The 14,011-nt window shown below is 43.1% G+C and overlaps 1 protein-coding gene across 5 annotated transcripts in view; it reads left to right on the forward strand.

Annotated features, from left to right (window-relative positions):
* atp11a (ATPase phospholipid transporting 11A) overlaps positions 1–14,011 on the forward strand; it is a 150,665-nt gene that overhangs the window by 116,228 nt on the left and 20,426 nt on the right. For 3 of the 5 annotated variants that reach the window (XM_073029233.1, XM_073029223.1, XM_073029210.1), the window contains 4 exons: positions 235–370; positions 679–702; positions 5,962–6,027; positions 8,177–8,280. In XM_073029233.1, the coding sequence (XP_072885334.1) occupies positions 235–370; positions 679–702; positions 5,962–6,027; positions 8,177–8,280 (330 nt within the window). The remainder of the gene's footprint in view (positions 1–234; positions 371–678; positions 703–5,961; positions 6,028–8,176; positions 8,281–14,011) is intronic. The other 2 variants (XM_073029239.1, XM_073029215.1) reach the window with 1 other exon arrangement.

A 14,011-nucleotide genomic window follows, 5' to 3' on the forward strand; every position in this document is an offset into this window, starting at 1 on the left:
TAAAGCATAAGATGTTGTTAAAAGATAAGCAAAATTTAGTTGCTATATTCCATTCTGAGAAGTGCACTGGGCATTGAGGGTAGATTTGGAAGGAAGTGCAATGTGTTTCCGCTCACAAGAACGACGGGATGAGTGGATACTTTGGTGATTGAAGAGTATTTTTAAATTGTATGTTTTATAAATAGCATTAAAATGCAGAACTCAATTCCAATGTCATTTTTCCTCAATCACCAGGGATATTGCCAAAAACTCCTTGTTATGTTGGAAGCCGTTCCTTTACTGGACGTTCCTGGGAGTGTTTGATGCTGTGGCATTTTTCTTTGGTGCTTATTTTCTATTTGACCACTCAATGATGACCAGCAATGGGAAGGTTAGTTAAACCACCGCAATAACCTGCCAGGATTCTTTTGCATTGAGTGGCCTGTTGTAGCACCTGCGTTTTAATATTCCATCTCAGTCTTGTAAAGATGTATTTATTTTTACACTTTATTCTGTTGCTTGTCTGTTGAAAGATGCTTTAATAATGTAGTTCATCATTTGCTCTCCATCTTTTTGTTTGTTTACCAATTTTTTTGTATTTCTGTTGATTTCCTTCAGTTCTGTATTTTTTTAATCCGATTGACTTAATTTTCTCTTTTGTTTTTGGCTTTTACCATTTGCCTCTCTTTCTAATGCCAGCTATTGAGGGCCAATTTGAACATGGTAAGATTAATCTCTCATTCATCTGGGCTTTCTCTTATTTTGGGCAACATAGAACAATTATTGACTGATGTAATGTCTGTTTCTCTAAGGTAGTAGATGATCAGTTAATGTGCTGAATTATACTGTAGAACACTGCAGTGCAGAACAGGCCCTTCAGCCCATCTTATCCATTCTGACCTGATCTACATAGTCCCATCTACCCGCATCCAGACCACAACCCTCCATACTCCTCATCCAATCACCTAACTTCAAACTTCTCTTAAATGTTGCAGTTGAATCTGCAAGTATCATGCCTGCTGACAGCTTGTTCCACGCTCACACCATTCTGAGCGACTTCTCCCTCACTTTCTGCTGAAATATTTCACCTTTCACCCTTAACCTAAGTCCTGTAGCTGTAGCCTTGCTCAATGCCTACCTGCATTCACCCTATCTATACCCCTCAATTTTGTGTACCTCTAAGTTCTCCCTTCATTCTCTGGTGAATAAATCACTAGCCTATTCAACCGATTCGTTTAACTCAGGTCCTCAAATCCTGGAAACATCCTTGTAAACGTTCTCCACATTCTTTGAAGTTTATTGATACCTGTCTTGTAGGTAGTGACGTATTAAATTCTCCAAAATTTGTTCTCACCAATGTCTTGTACAACTTCTGCATAATATCCCAACTTCTGTACACAATAATCTGATTTCTGAAGGACCATTTGCCAAAAGCTTTTTTGCCAATCTACCTGTGGCCTCAAGAAATTATGGAACTGTATATCAAGGTCCCTTTGTTCTGCCTCATTCACCTCCGAAACCTACCATTCAATGTGCAAGTCCTACCCCGGTTTGCCTCCTAAAATGAAACACCTCTGCGTTAAATTACACCTGCCGTTTTCTAGCTCGTTTTTCCTGATTCAGCTGTGAGCTTTGACAGTCTTCCTTGCCATCCACTACAGCCCCCAGTCTTGGTGTCATCCACAGATTTGCTGATCCGGTTTACCACATTATCATCCAGGTCATTGATATAGATGATAAACTACATCAATCTGTGCAACACATTATGAGTCACAGGCCTCCTGTCAGAAAGGCAACCATCTTGGGTTCAACTGTGAAGCCGATGTTGATCCAATTTACCACCTGTCCCGAATTGAACAAGGTGAACCTACTTGGCGAACCTCCCGCGTGGAAACTTTTCAAAGGCCTTGCTGAAGTCCATGTAGACATCATGCTCCACCTCTCCTTCATCAGCCTTTTTGGTACCTCAAAAAAGAACTAATACTGGTTAGACATGACCTGCCATGCACAAAGCCATGTTGACCATTACCAATAAGGGTCTGTCTATCCTAATACTGATATATCCTGTCCCTTTAATTAAAAAAAAAACCTTCAATAATTTATCCAAAACTGTCATCTGGCTCTTCAGCATAGGCTGCCAGAGTCCTCAGTCTGTCAAGTTTTCCCAGGTATAGCCCATTTCCTTCCCACAGGGATGAGATCTTCGGAGCTTTACTTAGCATTTCTGTGGCATGGGTTGACAGCTGGGCTGGTTCTCCTCTTGCAGCTGGGCTTGGGGCCGTCCATGGCAGAGTTGACATCTGGCTCATCGTCCTATGATTTCATGCCTTATTGTTAGAGCCTTCCTTAAACAACAGAACGTCGTCCGCCTGCCTCCTGTTTCCCAGCGCCTCCGTGTGAGTTTATTTTAGCAAAGCGTAACTTTCTCCACACGGCAACAGTTTTGCTGACTACTGATCTAGGTGAAGAGTGTAGAGAATTGGTGAGGAAAGTTATTTGGCTGGCCTGCTTGTGTGCCATTGCAGCGCCGGAATAAATATTGTCGCAATGAAAAGCAGCTTGAAAAGTAGAATGCTTTGCAGTATGTTCATAAGGCTGAAACTTAATTACTGAAAACTGAAGGTGAAATCAAACAATAAAATAACCTGACCCACTCTTCACCCCTGCACCCCCTTTCCCTTTAACCCACTGGCCCCATCACCCCTCTTTCCTCTCCCCCTTGATCTGCCTATGACCCACACCTACCTTGCTCCAGTTCCCCTCCTTACCTCCTGTTTATTCCATTGTCCACTCTCCTTTATCATGTTATCAACCCTTTATCACTCCCTCCTATCAATGCTCAGCTTCTTACATCATTCCTATTCCACCCCCACCCCTCACCTGGATCCACCCATCACCCACCAACTCTTGCTCCCCCCCACCCCTCACCTGGATCCACCCATCACCCACCAGCTTTTGCTCCACCCCCACCCCTCACCTGGATCCACCCATCACCCACCAGCTCTTGCTCCACCCCACCCCTCACCTGGATCCACCCATCACCCACCAGCTCTTGCTCCACCCCCCCACCCCTCACCTGGATCCACCCATCACCCACCAGCTCTTGCTCCATCCCACCCCTCACCTGGATCCACCCATCACCCACCAGCTCTTGCTCCACCCCACCCCTCACCTGGATCCACCCATCACCCACCAGCTCTTGCTCCACCCCACCCCTCACCTGGATCCACCCATCACCCACCAGCTCTTGCTCCACCCCACCCCTCACCTGGATCCACCCATCACCCACCAGCTCTTGCTCCCCCCCACCCCTCACCTGGATCCACCCATCACCCACCAGCTCTTGCTCCACCCCACCCCTCACCTGGATCCACCCATCACCCACCAGCTCTTGCTCCACCCCACCCCTCACCTGGATCCACCCATCACCCACCAGCTCTTGCTCCCCCCCCACCCCTCACCTGGATCCACCCATCACCCACCAGCTCTTGCTCCACCCCACCCCTCACCTGGATCCACCCATCACCCACCAGCTCTTGCTCCACCCCACCCCTCACCTGGATCCACCCATCACCCACCAGCTCTTGCTCCACCCCATCCCTCACCTTTATTTTAATACAATGGCCATCTAGGGTATAGACCTGAAACATCTGTTCTCTTGCCTCCTGAGGTGTTGCCTGATCCACTGAGTTTCTCCAACATTTAATGAGTTGATCCATGTTTCCAAGATCTGTAGTCTCTTGTGTCCCTGCTTTTGTAGTATAATAGTTTTATTCTCCCTTTCAACACACCTGTTTTCATGTCCTCTTCAAAATTCCAATTTTTAATCCCATTGTTCTTAAAATCTGGCATCTCATTTCCAACCCCTACAAATCCTTGTTTGTGTTGTTTCCCTCTAAAGCTATCGCCACGTTTTCTTTTCTTTATATGAATACCGAAAGTCACACGTATCTAATTGCAAAAGCAACCCTTTGCCTTCATTCTCATATCGCCAATCTAATTTTGGATCTGTTTGTCACAAACAAAAAAAATCTGCAGATGCTGGAAATCCGAGCAACACACACAAAATGCTGGAGGAACTCAGCAGGCCAGGTAGCGTATAGGAAAAGAGTACAGTAGACGTTTTGGGCTGAAACCCTTCGGTGGGACTCAATTGGCTCTAGATTCCACGGGGCTAACCTTTTAAAACCGCTCTCCCATGAGGCTTTGTCAAAGGTTTTACTAAGTCCACATAAATCACATTTGATATGCTGCCCACATCCTTACACTTCAGTAGTGTAGTGGTTAGTGTAACACTATCACAGTGCCAACAACCTGGTTTCAATTCTGCCATGCTCTATAAGGTGCTTGTACAGTCTCCCCTTGGCTGTACAGGTTTCCTCTGGGTGCTCCAGTTTCCTCCCATGTTCCAAAGATCCGCAGGTTTGTAGTTTAATTGGTCACATGGGTGTAATTGGGCAGCACAGGCTCATTGGGCCAGAAGCCCTGTTAACATGCTGTATCTCTAAATAAAAGATTCAGACAAATGAGTCAGACAGTATCTAACCTTGACAAAACATGTTGGCGGTCGCTGATTAGTCTTTCCAAGCGATGAGAGTATTTTCTGGGATCTTTCTATAGTTGTCTATAGGCACTGTCCGTAGTTACAAGGCTTTTCCATGATACATTTATTGAAAACTAGAACCACGTTGCCATCCTCCAGTCACTTGTAACTAGAAAAGATGTAAAACAAAATCTGTCATTCCCTGCCCCTCTTGCATAGTAGCCTGTGATAAATCCCATCTGGTCCAGGGGAATTATCCACTTCTAAGTCTGCCAAAGCATCAAATACCTTCTTATGGAGATCTGCACCAGGCTTTCGCCTTCCTTTCATTGGACTTTCAACTACAAGGCTTGTTTCTGTTTGAAAACTGATGAAAGTTCATTTAGGAGCTCACCAGTCCACCTTGTTCCACACATGGATTGTTCCTGTAATCTCTAAGGGTTCCCAATATACTCTGTTTTTGCTTTTGCACTTAATATCCATAGAGAACACCTTCAGATTTAGCTCAACTCTCTTTGCCAGTGAAACTCTGTCCTCCTAATTTTCTTTCTTGGCACCTTCTTACATGTTCTGTACTTACTTGCAGCAGACTGTGGTGTACATGTACTTGTGCACATGACAATAAACCCCACTTTCTCTTAACAGATCTCCCTGTCATTCGTTCCCTGTGACTGACATATAATTTTTATCTTTATCCTGCCCTCTACTTCCCTTGCCATTTCTCTCATTAATCTATTGGTGCACTTCATCAGGAAACTGTCTGGGATGCACCTAATAAAATAATAATTCCAGTCATCTGAGCCTAATCTGAGTTAAGGTAATCCTGTAGTTACTATTTGGGAAATTGAAATCTCTCAGTATGATGACCCTGTTTTTATTTCATCACTCCAATAACTCTGTCACCTAAAAGGCCATCTCAGCAAGGTGCCAGCTCCCTTTTGGTTTCTAATCTCCACACGTTTGAGATGCTCTAACAATATTTCTGTGCAATTAGTTTGGCACACCAGTGACCTTGTGCAGTGAACTCAGAGATGCAAATGTTATTTGTACCAGTGTTATATGGGGGTAATGAACAAGTCTTCTTACCCCAAGTGGATACATATGGAAGCCTCACTCCACCCTGATTGCTACTGATTGCTGACCTCTTGACACCCTTTTTCAAGGCCAGACCCCAGTGTCGTGTTTTCTCAGATGGGTTACCTGCTCTCCACCTTAATATTACTGTCCCATGTACCCATCTGAAATCCTCCGGGCCTCGGAAAACAAACAACTGCAGATGGATCAAACAAATGCTGGAAGAACTCAGCAAGGCTTCAGCGTCCATTGAAACGGAAAGCTGTGAACTTCCTCCAGCCCGGCTATTACATTGTAAAATGCTACTGAAGCTCAAATAATTTCTGTTTAATTCTGTATGTGTTTTTGTATAAATCTGTTTTCAGGTGTTTGGAAACTGGACCTTTGGCACGCTGGTCTTCACTGTACTGGTTTTTACAGTAACTCTTAAGGTACATTTCTCTGATATTTAACAAAAACTAGAAACAGCCATCTTTGAGGGAGCATCTGTTATAGACAACACAATGCATTCTCCATTCATATCGGTTGTGTTGAAAATTTTATTGACTGGGTTAGCTTAAGTGGGTTGTTTAGGTTTTACATTGGAATCCTTTCCCCTTTGTATTGCTTTCCAATTTTATCCTATATTTACTGATGTAATCTTTTGTTACATAAAGACATAGGAGCAAATTAGGCCATTCCGCCCATCACAAACCTGCTACACCATTCCATCATGGCTGATTTATTATCCCTCTCAACCCCATTCTTTTGTCTTCTCCCCATAACCTTCAATACCTTTATTCAAGAATCTATCAACCTCCGCTTTAAATATACCCAGTGACTTGACCTACATAGCTGTCTGTGACAATGAATTCCACAGATTCACCACCCTCTGACTGAAGAAATTCCTCCTCATCTGTTCAAAAGGGACTTTTTTTCTATTCTGAGTCTATGCCATCTGGTCCCAGACTCCCCCACTATGGGAAATATCCTCTGTGTGTCCACACTCTCTCTCTGCCTTTCAATATTCAATAGTTTCAAATGGTGAATGTGTTTGATTCTATGCCAAGTTTTTATCCATATTTTCAGTGTGACGGTGACTATGGGGTATCTGAAGTGTGCAGAACAAAACACCCCATCTAAGAGGGGCTTCCTCTGAGGCTTTTATGTTCTTTGCCCTATTTGAAGATGCCTACTTTACTGTACAATTGTGGGCGTTATCAGCTTGTGGTAGTATTTCTGTGTGTTATTACAGAAGGACTGACCCTTGCACCCACCTCCATTGATAATTTTTTTAAAAAAATGCAATGTCCAGAACTGTAGCTAGCACTCTAGCTGAGGTGTTTTAGGAAGGGTTTGCTATCTCAGATCTGTCCTCACAAGAGGACTGGAGGGGAGGGTGACTGATGCTTGGTGGTGCTGTTGTTTTGAAAGTGCTGGAAGAGTTGATCCTCTGAAAGAAGATACTGATTGGGAAGAAAGTAGGGATTAGTAGATTCCAATCATGATTCTGGCTGGGACCAATAGGATTAGAGCAGAGGCAGCTGAAGATGATTTGTGGTCAGTATGCAATGCTTGCCCACTGTTAACTGACCAGGTTCATTGCGCGGTGCCAGATCCAGAATAGCTTCTCCTCTAGTTGGCCTGCCAACGTACTATATCAGGAATCTTTCTTGACATACTTCACAAATTATGGCCCAGCTAAGCCTTTTGCACTAAGGAGGTGCCAAGCCATGTTGGGGGAGTTAAACTCATAGATGCTGCCTGGCCTGCTGTGTTCCACCAGCATTTTGTGTGTGTTGTGACAACAACTCTGTTGTGTTACTGGTGAGTGCACTTGCTGCCCTGCCGGGGATGGTGATCGAGGCAGGTAAGAGACTTAGACAGGCACATGGAAGGTGGACAATGGAGGGCTATGTAAGAGGGAAGGGTTGGATTGATCTTAGAGCAGTAACTCCTCTGACAGTCACCTGCATCCTGCAACCCAGGTGTGACTACCTTGCGGTAATGTTTCAGATCGAAAGCCTTTTGTCAGAACTGGGAAAGGGAGATAACGAAGAGTAAAGCAGTCATCCCGTCAAGCCCGATCTGCATTGTATGTGATCATCAGTAGGAGGAATGGGGAGAAGCACTGTAACATTAATGCCACAGATCAAGTGCACGAATAGGGATCTGCATTGTATGTGCACACTTTTTTTTTGCCTGTCATATATATCTCATTAAGCAAACTGTTCAATTGTTTTCTGACATCTGTTTGACATCCCTTGCAAATTAGATACCAGCCATTAGATGGTTGTATAGAAGACCTTGCAAGTTTGAACTGGGTTGGAAGGAGCTTTGCTGTGTCCGGGTTGCTGTTTTACATTTATTCTTTTATTTTCCTGGTGTTTGCTATGGATTCTAATAAATCCACCATGAGGACAATAGGGAATGAAAACCTTCACAACTTGCCAATGGTTTCCAAGCCCATGGGAGTGACTGTGAACTGAATAGTAAACAATGTTGCTTTATTTTTCAGCTGTTGCACGTTTTCCTGCAGCGGTATTAGTTCCATGTTCTGATAATTGGAGAATTAAAATGATGATGTTACTGGTTTCACAGCTTGCACTGGACACCCATCACTGGACATGGATAAACCACTTCGTGATATGGGGTTCTCTGGGGTTTTACATCGTATTTTCTCTGCTCTGGGGAGGTATTATCTGGTAAGTGTGTTCAAAGTGAGCACTCTGTGAACAGTATGTTTCCCTTAATACCGCTATGATTATGAAAAGTACTAATTAAGATATATTTTGTAAAATTTTTGTCTGTGGAATCAATACTTTTTTCAGGCCCCTTTGCCTAAGAAAGGATGTGCTGACAGTGGAGGGCTTCCAGAGGAGGTTCAAGAAAATGAGCTCATGCAAGAAAGGGTTAATGAATGCTGTGCATTTGATGGCTCTGGACCTGTAATCACTGGAGTTCAGAAGGGGGAATGGATCTCATTGAATATTGAAAGGCCCAGACAGAATGGACACGGAAAGGATGTTTCCAATATTGGGAGAGTCGAGGCCAAGAGGCGACAGCCTCAAAATATAAGAATGTCCCTTTAGACGAGAGATGAGGAGGAATTCCTTTATCCAAAGGGTGGTAAATCTGTGGAATTAATTGCCACAGACAGCTGTGGAGGCCAAGTCATTGGGTTTATATAAAGCAGGAGTTGATTAGTTATGATTGGTAAGGGTGTCAAAGGTTATGGGGAGAAGGCAGGAGAATAGGGTTGAGCCTAAAAATAAATCAGCCATATTGGAATGACAGAGCAGACTTGATGGGCCGAATGGCTCAATTCTGCTCCTTGTGATACAAATTAGTAATCAGCATAATTTGATGTGAAGGTGCTAGTGTTCGTTGTGATTAAAGCACCACATCCTTGATGTATTACTGAATTAGTGTTTAAATTAAATATAATGGATATGTCCCTGCTTACACCAATGTAACAAATTCTTATAAAATTTGTATTGCTGAACAAGGGGAAAAGGTTGAAAATATAAAGAGGTTTTCAAGAAAATTCTTCAGATGTCAGAAATCTAATAATCAAACAAAAATTATGAGGATATTAAAATGATCTGCCAGCCACTTGTGGAGAGTGAAGCAGAGTTTAAATTTTATTTGCAATGGAAGGTCAATATTTGTTAACATTAACTCTTTCTGTACCCATAAATTACCTCTGATCTACCAAATAAACTCTTATAAAGGAGACGTTTGCTTTTTAAAAAAAAACGTCTGAAATAATCTGAATCAGAAGGAGGTTTATTGTCATTGTCATATGTCATAAAATGTGTTGTTTTGTGGCAGTAGTGCGGTCTGAAATATAAAAGAATTATCATGTTATAAAAATAAGTAATTCACTGAAAGAAAAGTAATAATGAGATTGTGTTCACAGGTTCATGGACCTTTCAGAAATCTGATGGCAGAGGGGTAGAATGCTGTTCTTAAAACATTGAGTGCAGGTCTTCAGGCTTTTGTACCTCCTCCATGAAGGTGGTAATGAAAAGACGGCAAGTCCCAGGTGATCAAGCTCCTCAATAATGAATGTTGCCTTCTTGAGGCACAGCCTTTTGAAGATGCCCTTGATGGTGGGAAGACTTGAGCCTGTGATGATGCTGGCTGAGTCCACAGCTTTCTTGATCATTACCAGGCGGTGTGGTGCATTTGAGGCTCCATGTGGTGCTGCAACCAGTCAGAATGCTCTCCACCGTCCATCTGTAGAAAGTTGCTGTGGTCTTCGGTGACACACCAAGCCTTCTCAGACCCCTAGTGAAGTATAGTGAAGAAGACACTGGCCTGCCTGCCTTCATGATTGCATCAAAATACTGCATCCAGGATAGATCCTCCAAGATGCCCAGGAACATGAAGTTTCATCACAGTAGCTGTGATTTGGGCACTGGTACGTTTGATTCCTTTTCGAAGCAAGTGGGATCCTCCAACTGCAGCAGTGTAGGATGCTGCAATAATAACCACGATGGAGATGAGGACCTTGAATAACTCAACAAGTCATCCTCCACCATATTTCTCCTTCGCTTGTCCAAGCTCATTGTCATGTTGAATAACTTGTCCATTAGCTGACTTTCTTTGATTAAGGAAGTAGCTATAGGATGTTGTTTGATGTTTCTTTGTGGGATACATGGAGGTCTTCTCATTCACTAACCTTTTCTCCAGTTGGTGCTGCCTCCTGCTCTTACAGATAACTCATTACAGTTGCTGCCAGTTCTCTGCTCTCATTTTAATGTGTCCAGCTCTGATTCTTCCTTTTCCTCTTCTGACTTCCTCATATTCCAGGGGAAAGGTTATTGACCAATATCCATTAAAGACTGCCACAGCTCCTCCCACCTGCTTCCTGTAAGGACTCAGAAATAAAAGCTGGAGAGGTCAACTTGGCCCATCAAGTCTGCTTTCTCACTCAACAACATGGCTGCTGGTCTCCTTGTTGCAAAATCCTTGTGCTGGAAATCAGTACGATCACATCCCTTGAACTTACTACTTCCAGAAATCTGTTGATATAAGCACATTCAATGGCACAGTTTCCACAGCCCTTCAGGGCAGTAAATCCCAAAATTCACCATCTTGCTTCTCATTTCAACTGCATGTGGCCTTCCACTTAACTTGAGACTGTGATCCCTGGTTTGTGATCACTCAGTTAGTGGAAGCTTTTGTTTGAGCCATCCAAAAAAATCTCTACATTGCAGGTGGTAACTACTCACTCATGCATACTCTGTGGGACAAAGAGCTAGCTTATTCAATTTCTTCTTGTAGAGTTGACCTGTCAGCCTAGAAACCATTTTGGTGAATCATCTTTGCACTACCTCATTAGCAAATACAGCATTGGTAAGCAGGATCAGAATTGTACATGGTCCTCATCAAGACCCTATGTAATGGTGCACCAAAGAACTATACTGTTGCAGAAATTACCATAGGACACATAAAAATTAAAGGTATCGGCAATAAAATGTGTTTTTTGTGTGAAAGGAGAATCACGTGTGACCAGTTCTTTGCAATTCTTTGAAAAGGTAACATAAGCTACTGATAAAGGAGAACTGGAGGATGTACTATACTTGTTTTTTTAATACAGTGCCGCACGAAAAGCTCTTGAAGAAAAAGATAAAGCAAATCATAAGACTATAAGATATAGGAGAAGAAGTAGACTATTCTGCCCACTGAGTATGTTCCGCCATTCAATCATGGGCTGATCCAATTCTTCCAGTCATCTCCACTCCCCTGCCTTCACCTCATACCCTTTGATGCCCTGGCTAATCAAGAATCTATCTATCTCTGCCTTAAATACACCCAATGACTTGGCCTCCATAGCTGCTCGTGGCAACAAATTCCACAGATTTACCGTCCTCTGACTAATTTCTCTGCATCTCAGTTCTAAAAAGACATCCATTAATCCTGAAGTCGTGCCCTCTTGTCCTAGGATCTCCTACCATGGGGAATAACTTTGCCATATCTAATCTTTTCAGGCCTTTTAACATTTGAAATGTTTCTTTGAGATCCCCCCCCCCCCCCATCCCCATTCTCCTGAACTCCAGGGAATACAACTCAAGAGCTGCCAGACGTTTTTCATACGGTAACCCTTTCATTCCTGGAATCGTTCTCATGAATCTTCTCCGAACCCTCTCCAATGTCAGTATATCCTTTCTAAAATAAGAAGCCCAAAACTGCACACAATATGCCAAGTGTGGTCTCAGGAGTGCCTTATAGAACCTCAACATCTCATCCCTGCTCTAATAGAACCATAGAACATTACAGCACAGAAACAGGCCTTTTGACCCTTCTTGGCTGTGCCGAACCATTTTTCTGCTTGTTCCACTGACCTGCACCTGGACCATATCCTTCCATACATCTCTCATCCATGTACCTGTACAAGTTTCTCTTAAACGTTAAAAGTGAGCCCGCATTTACCACTTCACCTGGCAGCTGATTCTACCCTCCCACCACTCTCTGTGTGAAGAAGCCCCCCCAATGTTCCCATTAAACTTTTCCCCCTTCATCCTTAACCCATGTCCTCTGGTTTTTTCTCCCATAGCCTCAGTGGAAAAAGCCTGTTTGCATTCACTCTATCTATACCCATCATAATTTTGTATACCTCTATGAAGTCTCCCCTCATTCTTCTACACTCCAGGGAATAAAGTCCTAACCTATTCAACCTTTCTCTGTAACTCAGTTTCTCAAGTTCCGGCAACATCCTTGTAAACCTTCTCTGCACTCTTTCAAACTTATTAATATCTTTTCTGTAACTCGGTGACCAAAACGGCACACAATACTCCAAATTCAGCCTCGCCAATGCCTTATACAACCTCACCATAACATTCCAACTCTTATACTCAATATAAAGGCCAATGTACCAAAAGCTCTCTTTACTAACCTATCTACCTGTGACACCACTTTTAGGGAATTTTGTATCTGTATTCCTAGATCCCTATGTTCTACTGCACTCCTCAGTGCCCTACCATTTACCTTGTATGTTCTACCTTGGTTTTCCCTTCCAAAGTGCAATACCTCACACTTGTCTGTATTAAACTCCATCTGCCATTTTTCAGCCCATTTTTCCAGCTGGTCCAGATCCCTCTCCCTTTGAAAACCTTCCTCACTGTCCACTAACACCTCCAATCTTTGTATCATCAGCAAATTTGCTGATCCAATTCACCACATTATCATCCAGATCATTGATATAGATGATAAATATTCTATACCTCTAGAAATGAATGCCAACATTGCATTTGCCTTCTTTACAACTGACTCAACCTAGAGGCTAATCTTTAGGGTATCTTGCGCAAGGACTCCCAAGTCCCTTTGCATCCCTGCATTTCAAATTCTCTCCCCATCTAAATAATAGTCTGCCTGCTTATTTCTTCCACCAAAGTGCATGACCATACACTTTCCAACATTGTATTTAATTTGCCACTTCTTTGCTCATTCCCCTAAACTATTTAAGTCTCTCTGCAGGCTCTATGTTTCCTCAACACTACCCACTCCTCCACCTACCTTTGTATCATTGGCAAATTTAGCCACAAATTCCATTAATGCCATAGTCCAAATCATTGACATACTGTACATCGTAAAAAGCAGCAGTCCCAACTCTGACCCCTGTGGAACTCCTCTGGTAACCGGAAGCCAGCCAGAATAGATTCCCTTTATTCCCACTCTCTGTTTTCTGCCGACTAGCCAAAGCTTCACCCACACTAGTAGCTGCCCATGGGCTTTTATCTTGCTAAGTAACCTCAGGTGCAGCACCTTGTCAAAGGCCTTCTGAAAATCCAAGTACACCATGTCTACTGCATCTCCTTTGTCTATCCTGTTTATAATTTCCTCAAAGAATTGCAGTAGGTTTGTCAGGCAGGATTTTCCTTTCAGAAAACCATGCTGACTTTGGCCCATCTTGTCATGTGCTTCCAGGTACTCCATAATCTCATCCCTAACAATCGATTCCAACAACTTCCCAACCACTGATGTCAGGCAAACAGGTCCATAGTTTCCTTTCTGCTGTCTCCTACCCTTCTTAAATAGCAGAGTAACATTAGCAATTTTCCAGTCATCTGGTACAATGCCAGAATCTATCAATTCTTGAAAGACCGTTGTTAACGCCTCTGCAATCTCTCCAGCTAATTTCTTCAGAACCCAAGGGTGCATTCCATCAGGTCCAGGAGATTAATCCACCCTCAGACCATTAAGCTTCCTGAGCACCTTCTCAGTCATAATTTTCACTGCACCAACCTCACTTCCCTGACACCCTTCAATGGCCAGTATACTGCAGACGTCTTCCACTGTGAAGATTGATGCAAAATACGCATTCATTTCCTCTTCCATTTCTGCATCTCTCACTACAATATCTCCAGCGTCATTTTGTATTGGTCCTATATCTACCCTCCACTCTCTTTTACCCTTTATATACCTAAA

Source organism: Hemitrygon akajei, chromosome 2, assembly GCF_048418815.1.
Source record: "Hemitrygon akajei chromosome 2, sHemAka1.3, whole genome shotgun sequence".
Taxonomy (NCBI): Eukaryota; Metazoa; Chordata; class Chondrichthyes; order Myliobatiformes; family Dasyatidae; genus Hemitrygon; species Hemitrygon akajei.